Source organism: Oncorhynchus mykiss, chromosome 6, assembly GCF_013265735.2.
Source record: "Oncorhynchus mykiss isolate Arlee chromosome 6, USDA_OmykA_1.1, whole genome shotgun sequence".
NCBI classification, from domain to species: domain Eukaryota; kingdom Metazoa; phylum Chordata; class Actinopteri; order Salmoniformes; family Salmonidae; genus Oncorhynchus; species Oncorhynchus mykiss.
Genome location: NC_048570.1, coordinates 98,993,984 through 99,013,866, shown reverse-complemented (window position 1 = coordinate 99,013,866; position 19,883 = coordinate 98,993,984). Strand labels below are relative to the sequence as shown.

The window sequence follows — 19,883 nt, the reverse complement described above, 5'->3', positions numbered from 1 at the left end:
AACTATGTTGGCTTCCTCCTCGTATCATATGATATAACCTAACTCAATTAGCTAGGTCGTTGGCTTCCTCCTTGTATCATATGATATAACCTAACTCTGTTGGCTTCCTCCTCGTATCATATGATATAACCTAACTCGATTAGCTAGGTCGTTGACGTTCCTCCTTGTTATTATAGATTAGCTAAATACACACAGAGACAATGTATATTTAAAAGATTTAATTGTTTGTGTTGAATTACTTATTTAATACACCAAGGTCAGCAGGATAGATTAGGGCAGAATATGGCTCATCCGTAGTTATTTGAATAGATCACAGCAACATATATGAAACGTAACGTTGCATAGTTTTCAGTACACCGGTCATTGGACTCTCACCTGGTCTACGTAGTCTATACTGCAGATGCGCACAGTACATCACTTTACATGAACTAACAGGTATTACAAAATGACCTCCCATTTCAAGACAGATTGATATTGTGTCAGGAACATGATTGTTCATCAAAAGGAAACATTTGAAAGAGTTAAGTGCATATTTCTCCTCCAAAAGAAGATAAACCTGTAGAAACAATGAATAACTGACTTGTCAATACCATCGTCCATGTAAAAATCACCTCTGTTTGTACAGCAGTCAGATCAACGAATCATTGACACCCTTAAAATCAGACATCTGCAAACATTACAAAGAAAAGCAAAGACAAAACAAACAACACATTTTTATAGATCCTTCGTCTAATTTATATATATATATATTGTTTTTTATTGTACCCTTTTCAATTACAAATCATTGATTCTGGAGGGATCTGTGTCAACGAAAAACAACAACCTTCCTATCATTGATTCTGGAGGGATCTGTGTCAACGAAAAACAACAACCTTCCTATCATTGATTCTGGAGGGATCTGTGTCAACGAAAAACAACAACCTTCCTATCATTGATTCAGATATTATCAAAATTATTTAATAACATTCAAATTATCAGATTTGATTTCTTCTCCATAAGGCAGCAGTGACTCATTAGTAAACAGGACTGTAAACACTAATGCATGGCTTTTCTTTAGTGCAAATGTGTGTTGGGCAGTACAGTAGCAGTGTGTTGGGCTGGGCAGTACAGTAGCAGTGTGTTGGGCTGGGCAGTACAGTAGCAGTGTGTTGGGCTGGGCAGTAGCAGTGTGTTGGGCTGGGCAGTACAGTAGCAGTGTGTTGGGCTGGGCAGTACAGTAGCAGTGTGTTGGGCTGGGCAGTAGCAGTGTGTTGGGCTGGGCAGTACAGTAGCAGTGTGTTGGGCTGGGCAGTACAGTAGCAGTGTGTTGGGCTGGGCAGTAGCAGTGTGTTGGGCTGGGCAGTACAGTAGCAGTGTGTTGGGCTGGGCAGTAGCAGTGTGTTGGGCTGGGCAGTACAGTAGCAGTGTGTGGGGCTGGGCAGTACAGTAGCAGTGTGTTGGGCTGGGCAGTAGCAGTGTGTTGGGCTGGGCAGTAGCAGTGTGTTGGGCTGGGCAGTACAGTAGCAGTGTGTTGGGCTGGGCAGTACAGTAGCAGTGTGATGGGCTGGGCAGTACAGTAGCAGTGTGTTGGGCTGGGCAGTACAGTAGCAGTGTGTTGGGCTGGGCAGTAGCAGTGTGTTGGGCTGGGCAGTACAGTAGCAGTGTGTTGGGCTGGGCAGTACAGTAGCAGTGTGTTGGGCTGGGCAGTACAGTAGCAGTGTGTTGGGCTGGGCAGTACAGTAGCAGTGTGTTGGGCTGGGCAGTAGCAGTGTGTTGGGCTGGGCAGTACAGTAGCAGTGTGTTGGGCTGGGCAGTACAGTAGCAGTGTGTTGGGCTGGGCAGTACAGTAGCAGTGTGTTGGGCTGGGCAGTACAGTAGCAGTGTGTTGGGCTGGGCAGTAGCAGTGTGTTGGGCTGGGCAGTAGCAGTGTGTTGGGCTGGGCAGTACAGTAGCAGTGTGTTGGGCTGGGCAGTACAGTAGCAGTGTGTTGGGCTGGGCAGTAGCAGTGTGTTGGGCTGGGCAGTAGCAGTGTGTTGGGCTGGGCAGTACAGTAGCAGTGTGTTGGGCTGGGCAGTAGCAGTGTGTTGGGCAGTACAGTAGCAGTGTGTTGGGCTGGGCAGTAGCAGTGTGTTGGGCTGGGCAGTAGCAGTGTGTTGGGCTGGGCAGTACAGTAGCAGTGTGTTGGGCTGGGCAGTACAGTAGCAGTGTGATGGGCTGGGCAGTACAGTAGCAGTGTGTTGGGCTGGGCAGTAGCAGTGTGTTGGGCTGGGCAGTAGCAGTGTGTTGGGCTGGGCAGTACAGTAGCAGTGTGTTGGGCTGGGCAGTACAGTAGCAGTGTGTTGGGCTGGGCAGTAGCAGTGTGTTGGGCTGGGCAGTACAGTAGCAGTGTGTTGGGCTGGGCAGTACAGTAGCAGTGTGTTGGGCTGGGCAGTAGCAGTGTGTTGGGCTGGGCAGTAGCAGTGTGTTGGGCTGGGCAGTAGCAGTGTGTTGGGCTGGGCAGTAGCAGTGTGTTGGGCTGGGCAGTACAGTAGCAGTGTGTTGGGCTGGGCAGTAGCAGTGTGTTGGGCTGGGCAGTAGCAGTGTGTTGGGCTGGGCAGTAGCAGTGTGTTGGGCTGGGCAGTACAGTAGCAGTGTGTTGGGCTGGGCAGTACAGTAGCAGTGTGTTGGGCTGGGCAGTAGCAGTGTGTTGGGCTGGGCAGTAGCAGTGTGTTGGGCTGGGCAGTAGCAGTGTGTTGGGCTGGGCAGTACAGTAGCAGTGTGTTGGGCTGGGCAGTACAGTAGCAGTGTGATGGGCTGGGCAGTACAGTAGCAGTGTGTTGGGCTGGGCAGTACAGTAGCAGTGTGTTGGGCTGGGCAGTACAGTAGCAGTGTGTTGGGCTGGGCAGTAGCAGTGTGTTGGGCTGGGCAGTAGCAGTGTGTTGGGCTGGGCAGTACAGTAGCAGTGTGTTGGGCTGGGCAGTAGCAGTGTGTTGGGCAGTACAGTAGCAGTGTGTTGGGCTGGGCAGTAGCAGTGTGTTGGGCTGGGCAGTAGCAGTGTGTTGGGCTGGGCAGTACAGTAGCAGTGTGTTGGGCTGGGCAGTACAGTAGCAGTGTGTTGGGCTGGGCAGTACAGTAGCAGTGTGTTGGGCTGGGCAGTAGCAGTGTGTTGGGCTGGGCAGTAGCAGTGTGTTGGGCTGGGCAGTACAGTAGCAGTGTGTTGGGCTGGGCAGTACAGTAGCAGTGTGATGGGCTGGGCAGTACAGTAGCAGTGTGTTGGGCTGGGCAGTACAGTAGCAGTGTGTTGGGCTGGGCAGTAGCAGTGTGTTGGGCTGGGCAGTACAGTAGCAGTGTGTTGGGCTGGGCAGTACAGTAGCAGTGTGTTGGGCTGGGCAGTAGCAGTGTGTTGGGTTGGGCTGGGCAGTAGCAGTGTGTTGGGCTGGGCAGTACAGTAGCAGTGTGTTGGGCTGGGCAGTACAGTAGCAGTGTGTTGGGCTGGGCAGTACAGTAGCAGTGTGTTGGGCTGGGCAGTACAGTAGCAGTGTGTTGGGCTGGGCAGTACAGTAGCAGTGTGTTGGGCTGGGCAGTACAGTAGCAGTGTGTTGGGCTGGGCAGTACAGTAGCAGTGTGTTGGGCTGGGCAGTACAGTAGCAGTGTGTTGGGCTGGGCAGTACAGTAGCAGTGTGTTGGGCTGGGCAGTACAGTAGCAGTGTGTTGGGCTGGGCAGTAGCAGTGTGTTGGGTTGGGCTGGGCAGTAGCAGTGTGTTGGGCTGGGCAGTACAGTAGCAGTGTGTTGGGCTGGGCAGTACAGTAGCAGTGTGTTGGGCTGGGCAGTAGCAGTGTGTTGGGTTGGGCTGGGCAGTAGCAGTGTGTTGGGCTGGGCAGTACAGTAGCAGTGTGTTGGGCTGGGCAGTACAGTAGCAGTGTGTTGGGCTGGGCAGTACAGTAGCAGTGTGTTGGGCTGGGCAGTACAGTAGCAGTGTGTTGGGCTGGGCAGTACAGTAGCAGTGTGTTGGGCTGGGCAGTACAGTAGCAGTGTGTTGGGCTGGGCAGATGCAGTGTGTTGGGCTGGGCAGTACAGTAGCAGTGTGTTGGGCTGGGCAGTAGCAGTGTGTTGGGCTGGGCAGTACAGTAGCAGTGTGTTGGGCTGGGCAGTACAGTAGCAGTGTGTTGGGCTGGGCAGTACAGTAGCAGTGTGTTGGGCTGGGCAGTACAGTAGCAGTGTGTTGGGCTGGGCAGTAGCAGTGTGTTGGGTTGGGCTGGGCAGTAGCAGTGTGTTGGGCTGGGCAGTACAGTAGCAGTGTGTTGGGTTGGGCTGGGCAGTAGCAGTGTGTTGGGCTGGGCAGTAGCAGTGTGTTGGGCTGGGCAGTAGCAGTGTGTTGGGCTGGGCAGTAGCAGTGTGTTGGGCTGGGCAGTACAGTAGCAGTGTGTTGGGCTGGGCAGTACAGTAGCAGTGTGTTGGGCTGGGCAGTACAGTAGCAGTGTGTTGGGCTGGGCAGTACAGTAGCAGTGTGTTGGGCTGGGCAGTACAGTAGCAGTGTGTTGGGCTGGGCAGTACAGTAGCAGTGTGTTGGGCTGGGCAGTACAGTAGCAGTGTGTTGGGCAGTACAGTAGCAGTGTGTTGGGCTGGGCAGTAGCAGTGTGTTGGGCTGGGCAGTACAGTAGCAGTGTGTTGGGCTGGGCAGTAGCAGTGTGTTGGGCTGGGCAGTAGCAGTGTGTTGGGCTGGGCAGTACAGTAGCAGTGTGTTGGGCTGGGCAGTACAGTAGCAGGAACAGTGTACCGGCTGAGCAGTGGTGACATTCTGGGTGGTGATCACCTACTGAGTAGTGATCACGTCAGGCTGGGTAACTATGACATCATTCTGGGTGGTGATCACCTACTGAGTAGCGATCACATCAGGCTGGGTAACTATGACATCATTCTGGGCGGTGATCCCCTACTGAGTAGCGATCACATCAGGCTGGGTAACCATGACATCATTCTGGGTGGTGATCACCTACTGAGTAGCGATCACATCAGGCTGGGTAACCATGACATCATTCTGGGCGGTGATCACCTCACCTACTGAGTAGCGACCACGTCAGGCTGGGTAACTATGACATCATTCTGGGTGGTGATCACCTACTGAGTAGCGATCACATCAGGCTGGGTAACTATGACATCATTCTGGGCGGTGATCACCTCACCTACTGAGTAGCGACCACGTCAGGCTGGGTAACTATGACATCATTCTGGGTGGTGATCACCTACTGAGTAGCAATCACATCAGGCTGGGTAACCATGACATCATTCTGGGTGGTGATCACCTACTGAGTAGCGATCACGTCAGGCTGGGTAACTATGACATCATTCTGGGTCGTGATCACCTACTGAGTAGCGATCACATCAGGCTGGGTAACTATGACATCATTCTGGGTGGTGATCACCTACTGAGTAGCGATCACATCAGGCTGGGTAACTATGACATCATTCTGGGTGGTGATCACCTACTGAGTAGCGATCACATCAGGCTGGGTAACTATGACATCATTCTGGGTGGTGATCACCTACTGAGTAGCGATCACATCAGGCTGGGTAACTATGACATCATTCTGGGTGGTGATCACCTACTGAGTAGCAATCACATCAGGCTGGGTAACCATGACATCATTCTGGGTGGTGATCACCTACTGAGTAGCGATCACGTCAGGCTGGGTAACTATGACATCATTCTGGGTGGTGATCACCTACTGAGTAGCGATCACATCAGGCTGGGTAACCATGACATCATTCTGGGTGGTGATCACCTACTGAGTAGCGATCACATCAGGCTGGGTAACCATGACATCATTCTGGGTGGTGATCACCTACTGAGTAGCGATCACATCAGGCTGGGTAACCATGACATCATTCTGGGTGGTGATCACCTACTGAGTAGCGATCACATCAGGCTGGATAACTATGACATCATTCTGGGTAACCATGACATCATTCTGGGTGGTGATCACCTACTGAGTAGCAATCACATCAGGCTGGGTAACTATGACATCATTCTGGGTGGTGATCACCTACTGAGTAGCGATCACATCAGGCTGGGTAACTATGACATCATTCTGGGTGGTGATCACCTACTGAGTAGCGATCACATCAGGCTGGATAACTATGACATCATTCTGGGTAACCATGACGTCATTCTGGGTGGTGATCACCTACTGAGTAGCGATCACATCAGGCTGGATAACTATGACATCATTCTGGGTAACCATGACATCATTCTGGGTGGTGATCACCTACTGAGTAGCGATCACATCAGGCTGGGTAACTATGACATCATTCTGGGTGGTGATCACCTACTGAGTAGCGATCACATCAGGCTGGGTAACCATGACATCATTCTGGGTGGTGATCACCTACTGAGTAGCGATCACATCAGGCTGGGTAACTATGACATCATTCTGGGTGGTGATCACCTACTGAGTAGGGATCACATCAGGCTGGGTAACCATGACATCATTCTGGGTGGTGATCACCTACTGAGTAGCGATCACATCAGGCTGGGTAACTATGACATCATTCTGGGTAATCAGGACTTCATGCCGGGCAGCGGTGACATCGTTCCGGGTAACCATGACATCGTTCCGGGTAACCATGACATCATTCTGGGTAACCATGACATCGTTCCGGGCCGGCGATGACATCAACACTTGTCTCCCAGTTTGAGAAAGCGCTGTGATTTTTGCTTCACCATCCGATGCTGCCTCTGGGCCGACTGGGCCTGCTCTATGGCCTCACACAGTTTCTACAGAGGAGGAGGAGAGGCCGTTAGGTACTGTGGGTCGAACACAAGCACACACACACACACACACATAAAGGTGTATTATCGGGACCTGGGCAGTGGCAGGGTTCTTGAGGTGCAGCACTCTCATGGGTTCCTGTCCATCTCTCTTTTGGAACTTCAGCTTGTTCTGTTCCTGTCGTCAAAACAAAGAGATTCAGTCCAATACAACTGGTTCTGTTCCTATAGATTCAGTCCAATACAACTTGTTCTGTTCCTATAGATTCAGTCCAATACAACTTGTTCTGTTCCTATAGTCCTACAAAGAGATTCAGTCCAATACAACTTGTTCTGTTCCTATAGTCCTACAAAGAGATTCAGTCCAATACAACTTGTTAGGTTCCTATAGTCCTACAAAGAGATTCAGTCCAATACAACTTGTTCTGTTCCTATAGTCCTACAAAGAGATTCAGTCCAATACAACTTGTTCTGTTCCTATAGTCCTACAAAGAGATTCAGTCCAATACAACTTGTTCTGTTCCTGCCGTCAGACAAAGAGATTCAGTCCAATACAACTTGTTCTGTTCCTATAGTCCTACAAAGAGATTCAGTCCAATACAAAACCCAAGGAGATAAGGATGCAAGTAACTAGGTAAGTAAGCAAGCGAGTGAATTTTAAATAGTTCCCGACTGGACCTAAGGATGCTATTTAATGTGTCAGGTGAAAATGTCTCAGGCAGACCTTGCAGTAGATCATCAGGTCTCCTCCTTCCACGTATGGAGGCCTTGAGAAATGCTCAAACAGACACTCCCACTCTTTGTTGAAGTGTCCCACAAACTCCACCTCCTTCACACACATCACTCTCCTGTAGGAGGAGAAGAGATGTCGCGGGGCAGAAGGTGATAACGGGGTGAAAATACATGACAACCTCAATATCACAATAATTCTACTTCACCGACAGTAACGTTCATTCATACACAATGAATGCAGGAGTTTTTAATGAATATATCGATACTGTATCGTATCCGTCTGTCTATCTACAGTACCAGTCAAAAGTTTGGAGACAGCTACTCATTCTAGTTTATTTTTACATTTTTTTTTTTTTTTTTACTATTGTCTACATTGTAGAATAATAGTGAAGACATCAAAACGATGAAATAACACATATGGAATCATGTAGTGACCAAAAAAGTTATCAAAAGATTATTCAAAGTAGCCATCCTTTGCCTTGATGACAGCTTTGCACACTCTTGGCATTCTCTCAACCAGCATCATGAGGTAGTCACCTGGAATGTGTTTCAATTAACAGGTGTGCCTTGTTAAAAGTACATTTGTGGAATTTCTTTCCTTCTTAATGCGGTTGAGCCAATCGGTTGTGTTGTGACAAGGTAGAGGTGGTATACAGAAGATTTACCAAATAGGGCTAATACAAAGTCCATATTATGGCAAGAACAGCTCAAATAATCAAAGAGAAAAGACAGTCCATCATTACTTTAAGACATGAAGGTCAGTCAATCCGGAAAATGTCAAGAACTTTGATAGTTTCTTCAAGCGCTGTTCGCAAAAACCATCAAGCGCTATGATGAAACTGTCTCTCACGAGGACCGCCACAGGAAAGGAAGACCCAGAGTTACCTCTGCTGCAGAGGATAAGTTCATTAAAGTTAACTGCACCTCAGATTGCAGCCCAAATAAACGCTTAACAGAGTTCAAGTAACAGACACATCTCAACATCAACTGTTCAGAGGAGACTGTGTGAATCAGGTCTTCATGGTTGAATTACTGCAAAGAAACCACTACTAAAGGACACCAACAAGAAGAAGAGACTTGCTTGGGTCTAGAAACACGAGCAATGGACATTAGACCGGTGGAAATCTGTCCTGATGAGTCCAAATATGAGATTTTCGATTCCAACCGCAATGTCTTCTCGTAAGGTGGTGAACGGATGATCTCCGCATGTGTGGTTCCCACCGTGAAGCATGGAGGAGGAGGAGGTGTGATGGTGTGGGGGTGCTTTGCTGGTGACACTTTCTGTGATTTATTTAGAATTCAAGACATACTTACCAGCATGGCTACCACAGCATTCTACAGCGATACGCATCCCACCTGGTTTGCGCTTAGTGGGACTATCTTTTGTTTAGCAACAGGACAATGACCCAACACACCTCCAGGCTTTGTAAGGGCTATTTGACCAAGAATGAGAGTGATGGAGTGCTGCATCAGATGACCTGGCCTCCACAATCACCAGACCTCAAACCAATTGAGATGGTTAGGGATGAGTTGGACCGCGGAGTGAAGGAAAAACAGCCAACAAGTGCTCAGCATATGTGGGAACTCCTGCAAGACTGTTGGAAAAGCATTCCAGGTGAAGCTGGTTGAGAGAATGCCAAGAGTGTGCAAAGCTGTCATCAAGGCAAAGGGTGGCTACTTTGAATAATCTCAAATATATTTATTTATTTAACACTTTTTTTGGTTACTACATGATTCCATATGTGTTATTTCACAGTGTTGATGTCTTCACTATTATTCTGCAATGTAGAAAACAGTTGAAAATAAAGAAAAACCCTGGAATGAGCAGGTGTGTCCAAACGTTTGACTGGTCCTGTAGTTTTACACACGGTGCATTAGGAAAGTATTCAGACCCTTTCCCTTAATTTGTTACGTTACCTTAGTCTAAAATGGATTAAATACATTTTTCCCTCATCAATCTAAACACAATACCCAAATACAAAGCTAAAACAGGTTTTTACAAAATGTTGCTAATTTATTACAAATCAAAAACTGAAATACCTTATTTACGTAACTATTCAGACCCTTTGCTATGAGACTCGAAATTGAGCTCAGATGCATCTTGTTTCCATTGATCATCCTTGAGATGTTTCTACAACCTCGTTGGAGGCCACCTGTGGTAAATTCAATTGATTCGACCCGATTTGTTGTGTGTGCCTTTCCAAATCATATCCAATCAATTGAATTTACCATAGGTGGAGTCCAATCAAGTTGTGGAAACATCTCAAATATGATCAATGGAAACAGGATGCACCTGAGCTCAATTTAGCTCAATTTCAAGTCTCATAGCAAAGGGTCTGAATACTTACATAAATAAGGTATTTATATTTTTTATTTGTAATACATTTGCAAAAAATGTCTGCAAACCTGTTTTCAATTTGTCATTATAGGGTATTGTGATGTCATTATGGGGTATTGTGATATCATTATGGGGTATGATGATGTCACTATGGGGTATTGTGATGTCATTATGGGGTATGGTGATGTCATTATGGGGTATGATGATGTCACTATTGGGTATGGTGATGTCATTATGGGGTATTGTGATGTCATTATGGGGTGTGTAGATTGCTGAGAATTTGTATTTATTTAATCCATTTTAGAATAAAGCTGTAAAGTAACAAAAAATGCGGAAAAAAAAGTCTAGGGGTCTGAATACTTCCCTTGAACGCACAATTTGTTAAAAATACCCTTTTCAGGTTTAAGTGTCTTCCCAAACCAGTATCCCCAATATACAAACACAAACTGTCTACCCCTGAGTCACGTTGAACTGAAGTCTTCCATAATGTACCTGTTGGTCACTATGACGTTGGTCTTCCTGTGTCCAGGGTACAAACAGTGTTCTCTGAAGATCTCTCCTTCCAGCTGCTTGATCTCTGACCTCTGAAGGAGCAGTATCCATGTGTGAAAACATACAAATACATGAGCTGTGTTCGAATACCCATACTAACATACTGTACACTACATACTTAATGAGTATATACTATATACTATTAGTTCACTGCTGTGTTCGAACACCCATACTAACATACTGTACACTACATACTTAATGAGTATATACTATATACTATTAGTTCACTGCTGTGTTCTAATACCCATACTAACATACTGTACACTACATACTTAATGAGTATATACTATAAGTTCACTTTAGTATACTGCAAACCAAAACGGTATTGTTTCAGTTGAGCGTACTAGTCTCACCTGTTGACGCTGTTGCTATGCAACCGCGTGCTAGCTTGTAAGCGTTAACAAATGACTAGCTAAACAATTTACGATTTCGGGTGTGTTTGTATAATTCAAATCTGGAGTGCCATAGTGCGCTCTCTGGGCCTTCGTCAAATCCAGAGCGTTGCCAGATTGTCCGTTTGTAAAATTGAGAGCGTTTGAGTTGAGCACACGAGGAGTAGTGTTGATCCGAGCGTTCAACGGCAGTCAGGCACCCAAGCTAACTGGCTAACGTCGGCTAGCTACTTAAAGAACACCAGATTGTCCGTTGAGTGCACGCGAGGAGTAGTGTTGATCCGAGCGTTCAACGGCAGTCAAGCACCCAAGCTAACTGGCTAACGTCGGCTAGCTACTTAAAGAACACCAGATTGTCCGTTGAGTGCACGCGAGGAGTAGTGTTGATCCGAGCGTTCAACGGCAGTCAAGCACCCAAGCTGACTGGCTAACGTCGGCTAGCTACTTAAAGAACACCTCACTCTGTCCGTTTGACTCGCCCTAACAGACCTGGTTAGGCTGTTTTCATGTTATCCAGAGCATTGGTGAATGGAACTGCTCCTGGCAACAATTTAATTGCGTTTATTTTTTTTATGCTGACGTTTATTGACACCGGCCGTATTCTACGGGTGTTGAGCGTTTTGTAAATTCATCAGTTATTCTGCGAGAGAGTGCTCTGAAATCGGGAATAGATAGCCATGGGTAACAATGTCGATTGAAACGCACAACGACTATACCACTTAGCTAAGAAGGATGTGAATAATCAAGTCAATAAACGTTGGGTAATTAGATCGGCAGATCGTTAATATACTGCCTGGCAAGTTTGATCTATTAGTAGCCAATTAACGTTAGGTAACTAGCTAACATACCGGTACATACTGCTGTAATGCTATGCAGTTCGTAAGGACAGCATAGATACTAAGTTGTCAGCTAACATAACGTGTAACAAAACTTATTGTAGAAGTTATTACATTGCTTAACATTTGTCATAATTAGCTAAAGCAATCCGCTCTCCTCTGCATATTTTCTGCCATGTTCTTCAAATCTGAAAACGTTGTGAGGCCACGCCCATTTTCTGAAGAATTGCATTATGGGTCCTAAAAGCACGGAAAGTGTGTCCACTGCATGTACACTTCGTGTTTTGCTGAATTTAGTACAACATCCGGGAACTTTTGTCGTACTAACTATAGCCATACCCCGACCAAGAAGCATACTATATACTCTATTCACGTCACGAATAATATGGTTAGTGGGATGAGTATGAGTATTGGAACACAGATCGATGTCTTCATTTGTAATCTAATAACAACAACACGATTATGTTGTAGCTAAACTTCCCTTTCTAAGCAAACTTTACCCGTCAACGAGCAAATCATCGCAATGGATTTTCCACATGTAATTAAGTGAGTGTATATAGGTTTATTAGATTTCAGGTTGAAAGTGACATCACACACAGACAATAGAACATAGTGAATGTATTGACCAATAGAAACAAAGCATTACCCGTCACATAGTGAATGTATTGGCCAATAGAAACAAACCATTACCCGTCACATTAACATACATTCATATAGTTTAAGGCAGTCAGACTAACTAGGGAGTTATGGATTGTAATATATATATATATATATATGTTGGAAAATAATTACAAAGTATCTATCAAATATAACATTAATTTGGTCATGCTTCTTTGAACAACAGCACAGTTTCTAAATCATTTAGCATACGGTTATAGTAACTCATAGACAAACGAATGTAAGAGTATAGCATCATTATGAGTGCATACTGTATATAAAGATAGGAAAGCAGTGATTTCCAAGGTGACGCTATGAACCTTTTATAAAAATATTGCTGCTGGAGTATCGTTAGTTACTAGTCAAAAAGAACAAGACTACATTTCTTTAGTAAAATATTATCTTCAATCATTTATTATTATTATTATTTTTTGTATATAGGGTAGTTTATAAAGGGCTGGACAAATGATCTGCATATATTATAGCAGGCTAAATCGTTTAATTTCCTAATTCTGTAAATACGAAATAAAATTGGAAAAGATTTAATTCGGCAAAAGTAATACAAAAAAAAACCCTGACTTAAAAAAAACAAGACTGAGGTATTGTACGGACAGAGATGTTTTCCCTTTGGCATGCAAAACAATGCAGTCTTCAGCGAAGAAAACTGAATTAAGAGTCATGAAATCAGCATAGTATACACATTTACAAACCAGATATAGAAAAAGGGAGTTTGAACTTTGACACAGAGCTTCACCTATGTGTGTGTGTGTGTGTCGACAACGATCAGACATTTTAACTGACCGTTGATAGAACTAAGATAATTGATTACTAGGACTTGAATTACATCACGTAGAAAACACACAACCCCCATAATCAACCTCAACCCCTTCTATTCCTCATCATGCTGCATGAAGGAGAGAGAGAGAAAGAGAGAAAGAGGAGGAGAGAAAGAGAAGGAGAGAGAGAGAGAGAAGGAGAGAGAGAGAGAGAAGGAGAGAGAGAGAGAGAAGGAGAGAGAGAGAGAGAAAAACACAAAAGGACAGGGAGGAAATTAGAAGTGGAAAAACACTTCAAGGCCATCGGGTGTGTCAAAGAGAAAGACATGAGTGTTTCATTTCTGTAAAGACAAAAGATTAAACTCATTGGTTTAAAGATGACACTTTCAGATTGACATATAATAGACTGTATAAGGAAACATTAAAACATATAATTTAGAATAGAAAAGTGCAGAAACTGAAATAGGAAAAAGCACTAGTTGTTATATGGTTCCCTTTTTCTACGACCTGGACAAGTCTACCTCCAGCCATGGGTGTTTTAGTGTCCTTCTAAGGTGGGTTGCTAACCTGGACAAGTCTACCTCCAGCCATGGGTGTTTTAGTGTCCTTTTAAGGTGGGTTGCTAACCTGGACAAGTCTACCTCCAGCCATGGGTGTTTTAGTGTCCTTTTAAGGTGGGTTGCTAACCTGGACAAGTCTACCTCCAGCCATGGGTGTTTTAGTGTCCTTCTAAGGTGGGTTTCTAACCTGGAAAAGGTCGTATCCCTTGGCGTCCTCCTGGTCGTAAGGTCGGATGATTCCGTCCTCTCGGATCAGTCTGACCGGCCTCAGCTTGGTCACTTCCTCTGTCGACTCTGCCACCCTGCCAATCACAACGCGCCGTCAGATCGCAACGCACCGTCAGAGATCTCACAGCCTGATCAAAATGCACTGTCAAATCTCAGAGAGCCAATCAGAACGCACCGTCATATCTCACAGAGCCAATCAGAAAGCACCGTCATATCTCACAGAGCCAATCAGAACGCACCGTCATATCTCACAGAGCCAATCACAACCCCCACCATCCAGAAGGGTTTCATGAATCAAGAGCAAGAACAAGAAGTAGTTTGCTTTCGAACCCAAACTCATAACAAAACTGCTCTGTAATGTCTTCCCAATGAGCCAGACACAGTAGCAGAGTAGGACAACATTACAACAAAGCACTAACAGAATCCTGCTTCTGAAAGAAATCACTAACTTAGAAAACCAGTTCAGCCCAAAAGGGGGAGGCAAACGGTGCGTGCACGTGTGTGTGTGTGTGTGTGTGTGTTCCAGTATCTCACCTTTCGTTATCTCTAGTGTGAAAGCATGGAACAATAATTTCATCAGGTTATCAGGAATCGATAGGTGATTCATATGCTTTGTGAAGGATAATGAATGAGGTGGTGCATGGACATTAATACTATGTGATGGTGGGGGGGGGGTGTGTTTTGGCATCTCAGAACCACTGGGGAATTAGGAATGTTTTGGCTCAACATTAGGTACCTGAGAGGTGAGAGGAGGAGGAAGGGAGGTTATGAGAAAGCTAGAGAGGGGGGGGGGGGGGGGGGGGGTAAAGTGACAGTAGAGACTGAATGGTCTACTTGGCTGGTGTCGTCCAGTCATTTCAGCCCCCAACGTAAACTAACCCAGCTACATTCCAGCACACCCCCCCCCCCCCAAAACGCCATTCCAGTCTACGATGCATTACATCAGTCTATCACAGACCTGGAGCCCCCGGGGGCGATACAAAACGCCATTCCACTCTACGATGCATTACATCAGTCTATCACAGACCTGGAGCCCCCGGGGGCGGTACAAAACGCCATTCCACTCTACGATGCATTACAGTCTATCACAGGCTTGGAGCCCCCGGGGGCGATACAAAACGCCATTCCAGTCTACGATGCATTACATCAGTCTATCACAGACCTGGAGCCCCCGGGGGCGGTACAAAACGCCATTCCACTCTACGATGCATTACAGTCTATCACAGGCCTGGAGCCCCCGGGGGCGATACAAAACGCCATTCCACTCTACGATGCATTACATCAGTCTATCACAGACCTGGAGCCCCCGGGGGCGATACAAAACGCCATTCCACTCTACGATGCATTACATCAGTCTATCACAGACCTGGAGCCCCCGGGGGCGGTACAAAACGCCATTCCACTCTACGATGCATTACATCAGTCTATCACAGGCCTGGAGCCCCCGGGGGCGATACAAAACGCCATTCCACTCTACGATGCATTACATCAGTCTATCACAGGCCTGGAGCCCCCGGGGGCGGTACAAAACGCCATTCCACTCTACGATGCATTACATCAGTCTATCACAGACCTGGAGCCCCCGGGGGCGATACAAAACGCCATTCCACTCTACGATGCATTACATCAGTCTATCACAGACCTGGAGCCCCCGGGGGCGATATAACTTGGGTTCCTGACATGTGGTGGATTTTATATTTATATATATTTATTTTTTGCAACAAAAAACCGTTGCCAAACTGCCAATCTCTGCATGGCAGTGGTCGTGCGCTCGTGCAGTCAGCCAATCCCAGAGGAGAGAACAGGTGGAGGAGGGGCTTCTATTAGCGATCTGACAAAGGAGGAGTCTATTTTGTCTGTTTGTCTAACTGCAGTCGGAAACCAACGTGATGTTTACGTTACTGAGATACAGAGCGATCTGCTGAGAACAGCAGCTCTAATCTTTAAGAGATTTACGGTAACAATATAGTCTCGCTCTCTCCCAGTCTGTTCAGTCCTCATGGGTTTAGTGCAGTCGGCCAATCCCAGAGGAGAGAACAGGTGGAGGAGGGGCTTCCATAAGCGATCTGACCAATGTGATGACCAATGTGCTCTCTCCCAGTCTGTTCAGTCCTCATGGGTTTAGTCTGTTGGAACCTCACGATGCTGCAGAATGGAGCAGGGGGAGGAGTCAGGGCAGAAGCAGTGTTAACAATGATGGAGGGGAGGGGTTAAATGTTGAGCGTTAACCAATCATTTCCTTTGTAACATGTTATAACAGCATAATAACTACTTTAACATCATGCAGTCACTTACCTCTCTGACAGAATCTGATCTATGAGAAAGACAACTAACCCTCCATGCCAGCCAAACCCCTCCCCTATAGTCCCAATCCCCTCCCACATAGTCCCAAATCCCCCCCTATAGTCCCAAACCCCTCCCATATAGTCCCAAACCCCTCCCATATAGTCCCAAACCCCTCCCACATAGTCCCAACCCCCCCCACATAGTCCCAAACCTCTCCCCTATAGTCCCAAACCTCTCCCCTATAGTCCCAAACCTCTCCCCTATAGTCCCAAACCTCTCCCCTATAGTCCCAAACCTCTCCCCTATGATCCCAAACCCCTCCCCTATGATCCCAAACCCCTCCCCTATGATCCCAAACACTCCCCTATGATCCCAAACCCCTCCCCTATGATCCCGGTGTGGGTCACGTGAACATCAAGTGTTCACTATGGCCGACCAGTCATTACCAAAGCTTTCCCACATCTCACCAAATACTCACTCAACAGAAAGACAAAAACAACATCTCCAAGGCATTAACTTATGAGAAAACAAAATGAAAACAGAACAGTTAACAAAATTAGTCAGAATTATAAGGTACAGAACATAAAGCAACAAACATGGTTATGACCGGCAGACAGAGACATAAATAATGTTACACAATACCACATTAAACAAATCATTCCAAATGAAATCACAATAACCTCTGTAGTGTCCCGTCTCTACTAACCCCTGTAGTGTCCTGTCTCTACTAACCCCTGTAGTGTCCTGTCTCTACTAACCCCTGTAGTGTCCCGTCTCTACTAACCTCTGTAGTGTCCCGTCTCTACTAACCTCTGTAGTGTCCCGTCTCTACTAACCCCTGTAGTGTCCTGTGTCTCTACTAACCCCTGTAGTGTCTCTACTAACCCCTGTAGTGTCCCGTCTCTACTAACCTCTGTAGTGTCCCGTCTCTACTAACCCCTGTAGTGTCCTGTGTCTCTACTAACCCCTGTAGTGTCTCTACTAACCTCTGTAGTGTCCTGTGTCTCTACTAACCCCTGTAGTGTCTCTACTAACCCCTGTAGTGTCCTGTGTCTCTACTAACCCCTGTAGTGTCCCGTCTCTACTAACCCCTGTAGTGTCCTGTGTCTCTACTAACCCCTGTAGTGTCCTGTGTCTCTACTAACCCCTGTAGTGTCCTGTGTCTCTACTAACCCCTGTAGTGTCCTGTGTCTCTACTAACCCCTGTAGTGTCCCGCCTCTACTAACCCCTGTAGTGTCCTGTGTCTCTACTAACCTCTGTAGTGTCCTGTGTCTCTACTAACCTCTGCAGTGTCCTGTAGTGTCTCTACTAACCCCTGTAGTGTCCTGTGTCTCTACTAACCTCTGTAGTGTCTCTACTAACCCCTGTAGTGTCCTGTGTCTCTACTAACCCCTGTAGTGTCCCGTCTCTACTAACCCCTGTAGTGTCCTGTGTCTCTACTAACCCCTGTAGTGTCCTGTGTCTCTACTAACCCCTGTAGTGTCCTGTGTCTCTACTAACCTCTGTAGTGTCCCGCCTCTACTAACCTCTGCAGTGTCCTGTATTTGTCTCTACTAACCTCTGTAGTGTCCTGTGTCTCTACTAACCTCTGTAGTGTCCTGTATTTGTCTCTACTAACCTCTGTAGTGTCCTGTGTCTCTACTAACCTCTGTAGTGTCCTGTGTCTCTCTACTAACCTCTGTAGTGTCCTGTGTCTCTCTACTAACCTCTGTAGTGTCCTGTATTTGTCTCTAGTGTCCTGTGTCTCTCTACTAACCTCTGTAGTGTCCTGTATTTGTCTCTAGTGTCCTGTGTCTCTCTACTAACCTCTGTAGTGTCCTGTGTTTCTCTACTAACCTATGCAGTGTCCTGTGTCTCTACTAACCTCTGCAGTGTTCTGTATTTGTCTCTACTAACCTCTGTAGTGTCCTGTGTCTCTACTAACCCCTGTAGTGTCCTGTGTCTCTACTAACCCCTGTAGTGTCCTGTATTTGTCTCTACTAACCTCTGTAGTGTCCTGTGTCTCTACTAACCCCTGTAGTGTCCTGTGTCTCTACTAACCCCTGTAGTGTCCTGTGTCTCTACTAACCCCTGTAGTGTCCTGTGTCTCTACTAACCCCTGTAGTGTCCTGTGTCTCTCTACTAACCTCTGTAGTGTCCTGTGTCTCTCTACTAACCTCTGTATGCCTTGGAAGGTGCTGGAGGCCATGTCTACGATGCCCCCTGTCGGCCTGGCCACCACCCCCACCAGACCCTTCCCTATGCCCTTGAAGAACCCTGCCGCTCCCTCCTTCTTGGCCCCTGAGGGGGGCGATAGAGAGACAGAGAATCGAACAAGAGTTAGACCTCAGGTTTAGAAAAGGTTAACACACAAAACCAACTACACTGGAAATATAGTAAGGTCATGTTCCACATACGCTGAGCGTACAAAACATTAAGAACACCTTCCTAATATCGAGTTGCACCCCCCTCCCCGTAATGCTTAGAGAAGATCTTATGTCAAGTGTTATTGAAGTGTTGTGGCTGCTATAGGCTAACAGTCAGTATCTAAATAATGGGTGTGAAATGCTTGATAGTGTATGTGATGTAAACAGAGAGGTCTACTTTCTTGGGGACCTGAATATTGACTGGTTTTCATCAAGCTGTCCACTCAAGAGGAAGCTTCTTACTCTAACCAGTGTCTGTAATCTGGTTCAGGTTATTAATTAACCCACTCAACAGGAAGCTTCTCACTGTAACCAGTGCCTGTAATCTGGTTCAGGTTATTAATCAACCCACTCAACAGGAAGCTTCTCACTGTAACCAGTGCCTGTAATCTGGTTCAGGTTATTAATCGACCTACCAGGGTGTTTACAAACACGACAGGAACAAGATCATCCACATGTATCGATCACATTTTCACTAATACTGTAGAACTTTGTTCTAAAGCTGTATCTGTACCTATTGGATGCAGTGATCACACTATAGTGGCTATATACAGGAAAGATAAAGTTCCAAAAGCTGGGCCTAAAATAATGTAGAAGAAATCATACTAAATATTTTTGCTGTGACTCTTATGTGGATGATATTAAAATATTTGTTGGTCTTGGTTAAAAATATCCAACAACCTGTTTTTGCTTTGTCATGAAGCGGTATTGTGATGTCATGATGCGGTATTGTGATGTCATGATGCGGTATTGTGATGTCATGATGCGGTATTGTGATGTCATGATGCGGTATTGTGATGTCATGATGCGGTATTGTGATGTCATGTTGCGGTATTGTGATGTCATGTTGCGGTATTGTGATGTCATGTTGCGGTATTGTGATGTCATTGTGTGTTGATTGATGAGGGCGAGAAACACCCCCCCCCCCCCCCCCCCCAATTGAATCCATTTTAGAACAAGTCTGTAACATAACAACATGTGGAAACAGTCAATGTGTCTGAAAACATTCCCAGACTGCAACTGTATGTCAATTGTAAAGTCTCTTGTCTGTAATGTATTTTTTGTTAAGTGTCGGACCCCGGTAAGACCAGCTGTCGCCGTTGGCGACGGCTGTTTGAGATCTTAACTCAAATCAGATCTAGAAGGTGTCGAAAGCGTTTCCACAGGGATGCTGGTCCATGTTGACTCTACAAGGTGTTGAAAGCGTTTCCACAGGGATGCTGGTCCATGTTGACTCTACAAGGTGTTGAAAGCGTTTCCACAGGGATGCTGGTTCATATTGACTCTACAAGGTGTTAAAAGCGTTCCACAGGGATGCTGGTCCATGTTGACTCCAATGCTTCCCACAGTTGTGTCAAGATGTCCTTTGTGGGGGTGGACCATTCTTGATAC

At 46.2% G+C, this 19,883-nt stretch overlaps 1 protein-coding gene and 1 long non-coding RNA gene across 3 annotated transcripts in view; both read right to left on the bottom strand.

Annotated features, from left to right (window-relative positions):
* Positions 1–203: 203 nt before the first annotated feature.
* Positions 204–1,197, bottom strand: LOC110526852. The gene is made up of 2 exons (XR_002474041.2): positions 922–1,197; positions 204–872 (listed from the first exon to the last, which is right to left on the bottom strand). It is a non-coding gene; the product is annotated as an uncharacterized LOC110526852 (long non-coding RNA).
* Positions 1,198–4,610: 3,413 nt separating this feature from the next.
* LOC110526849 (vacuolar protein sorting-associated protein 13C) overlaps positions 4,611–19,883 on the bottom strand; it is a 219,427-nt gene continuing 204,154 nt past the window's right edge. For both annotated transcript variants that reach the window (XM_036981697.1, XM_036981698.1), the window contains 6 exons: positions 18,243–18,366; positions 13,759–13,873; positions 10,291–10,382; positions 7,453–7,576; positions 6,823–6,906; positions 4,611–6,734 (listed from right to left, as the gene is read on the bottom strand). In XM_036981697.1, the coding sequence (XP_036837592.1) occupies positions 6,633–6,734; positions 6,823–6,906; positions 7,453–7,576; positions 10,291–10,382; positions 13,759–13,873; positions 18,243–18,366 (641 nt within the window). In that variant the 3' untranslated portion in view covers positions 4,611–6,632. The remainder of the gene's footprint in view (positions 6,735–6,822; positions 6,907–7,452; positions 7,577–10,290; positions 10,383–13,758; positions 13,874–18,242; positions 18,367–19,883) is intronic.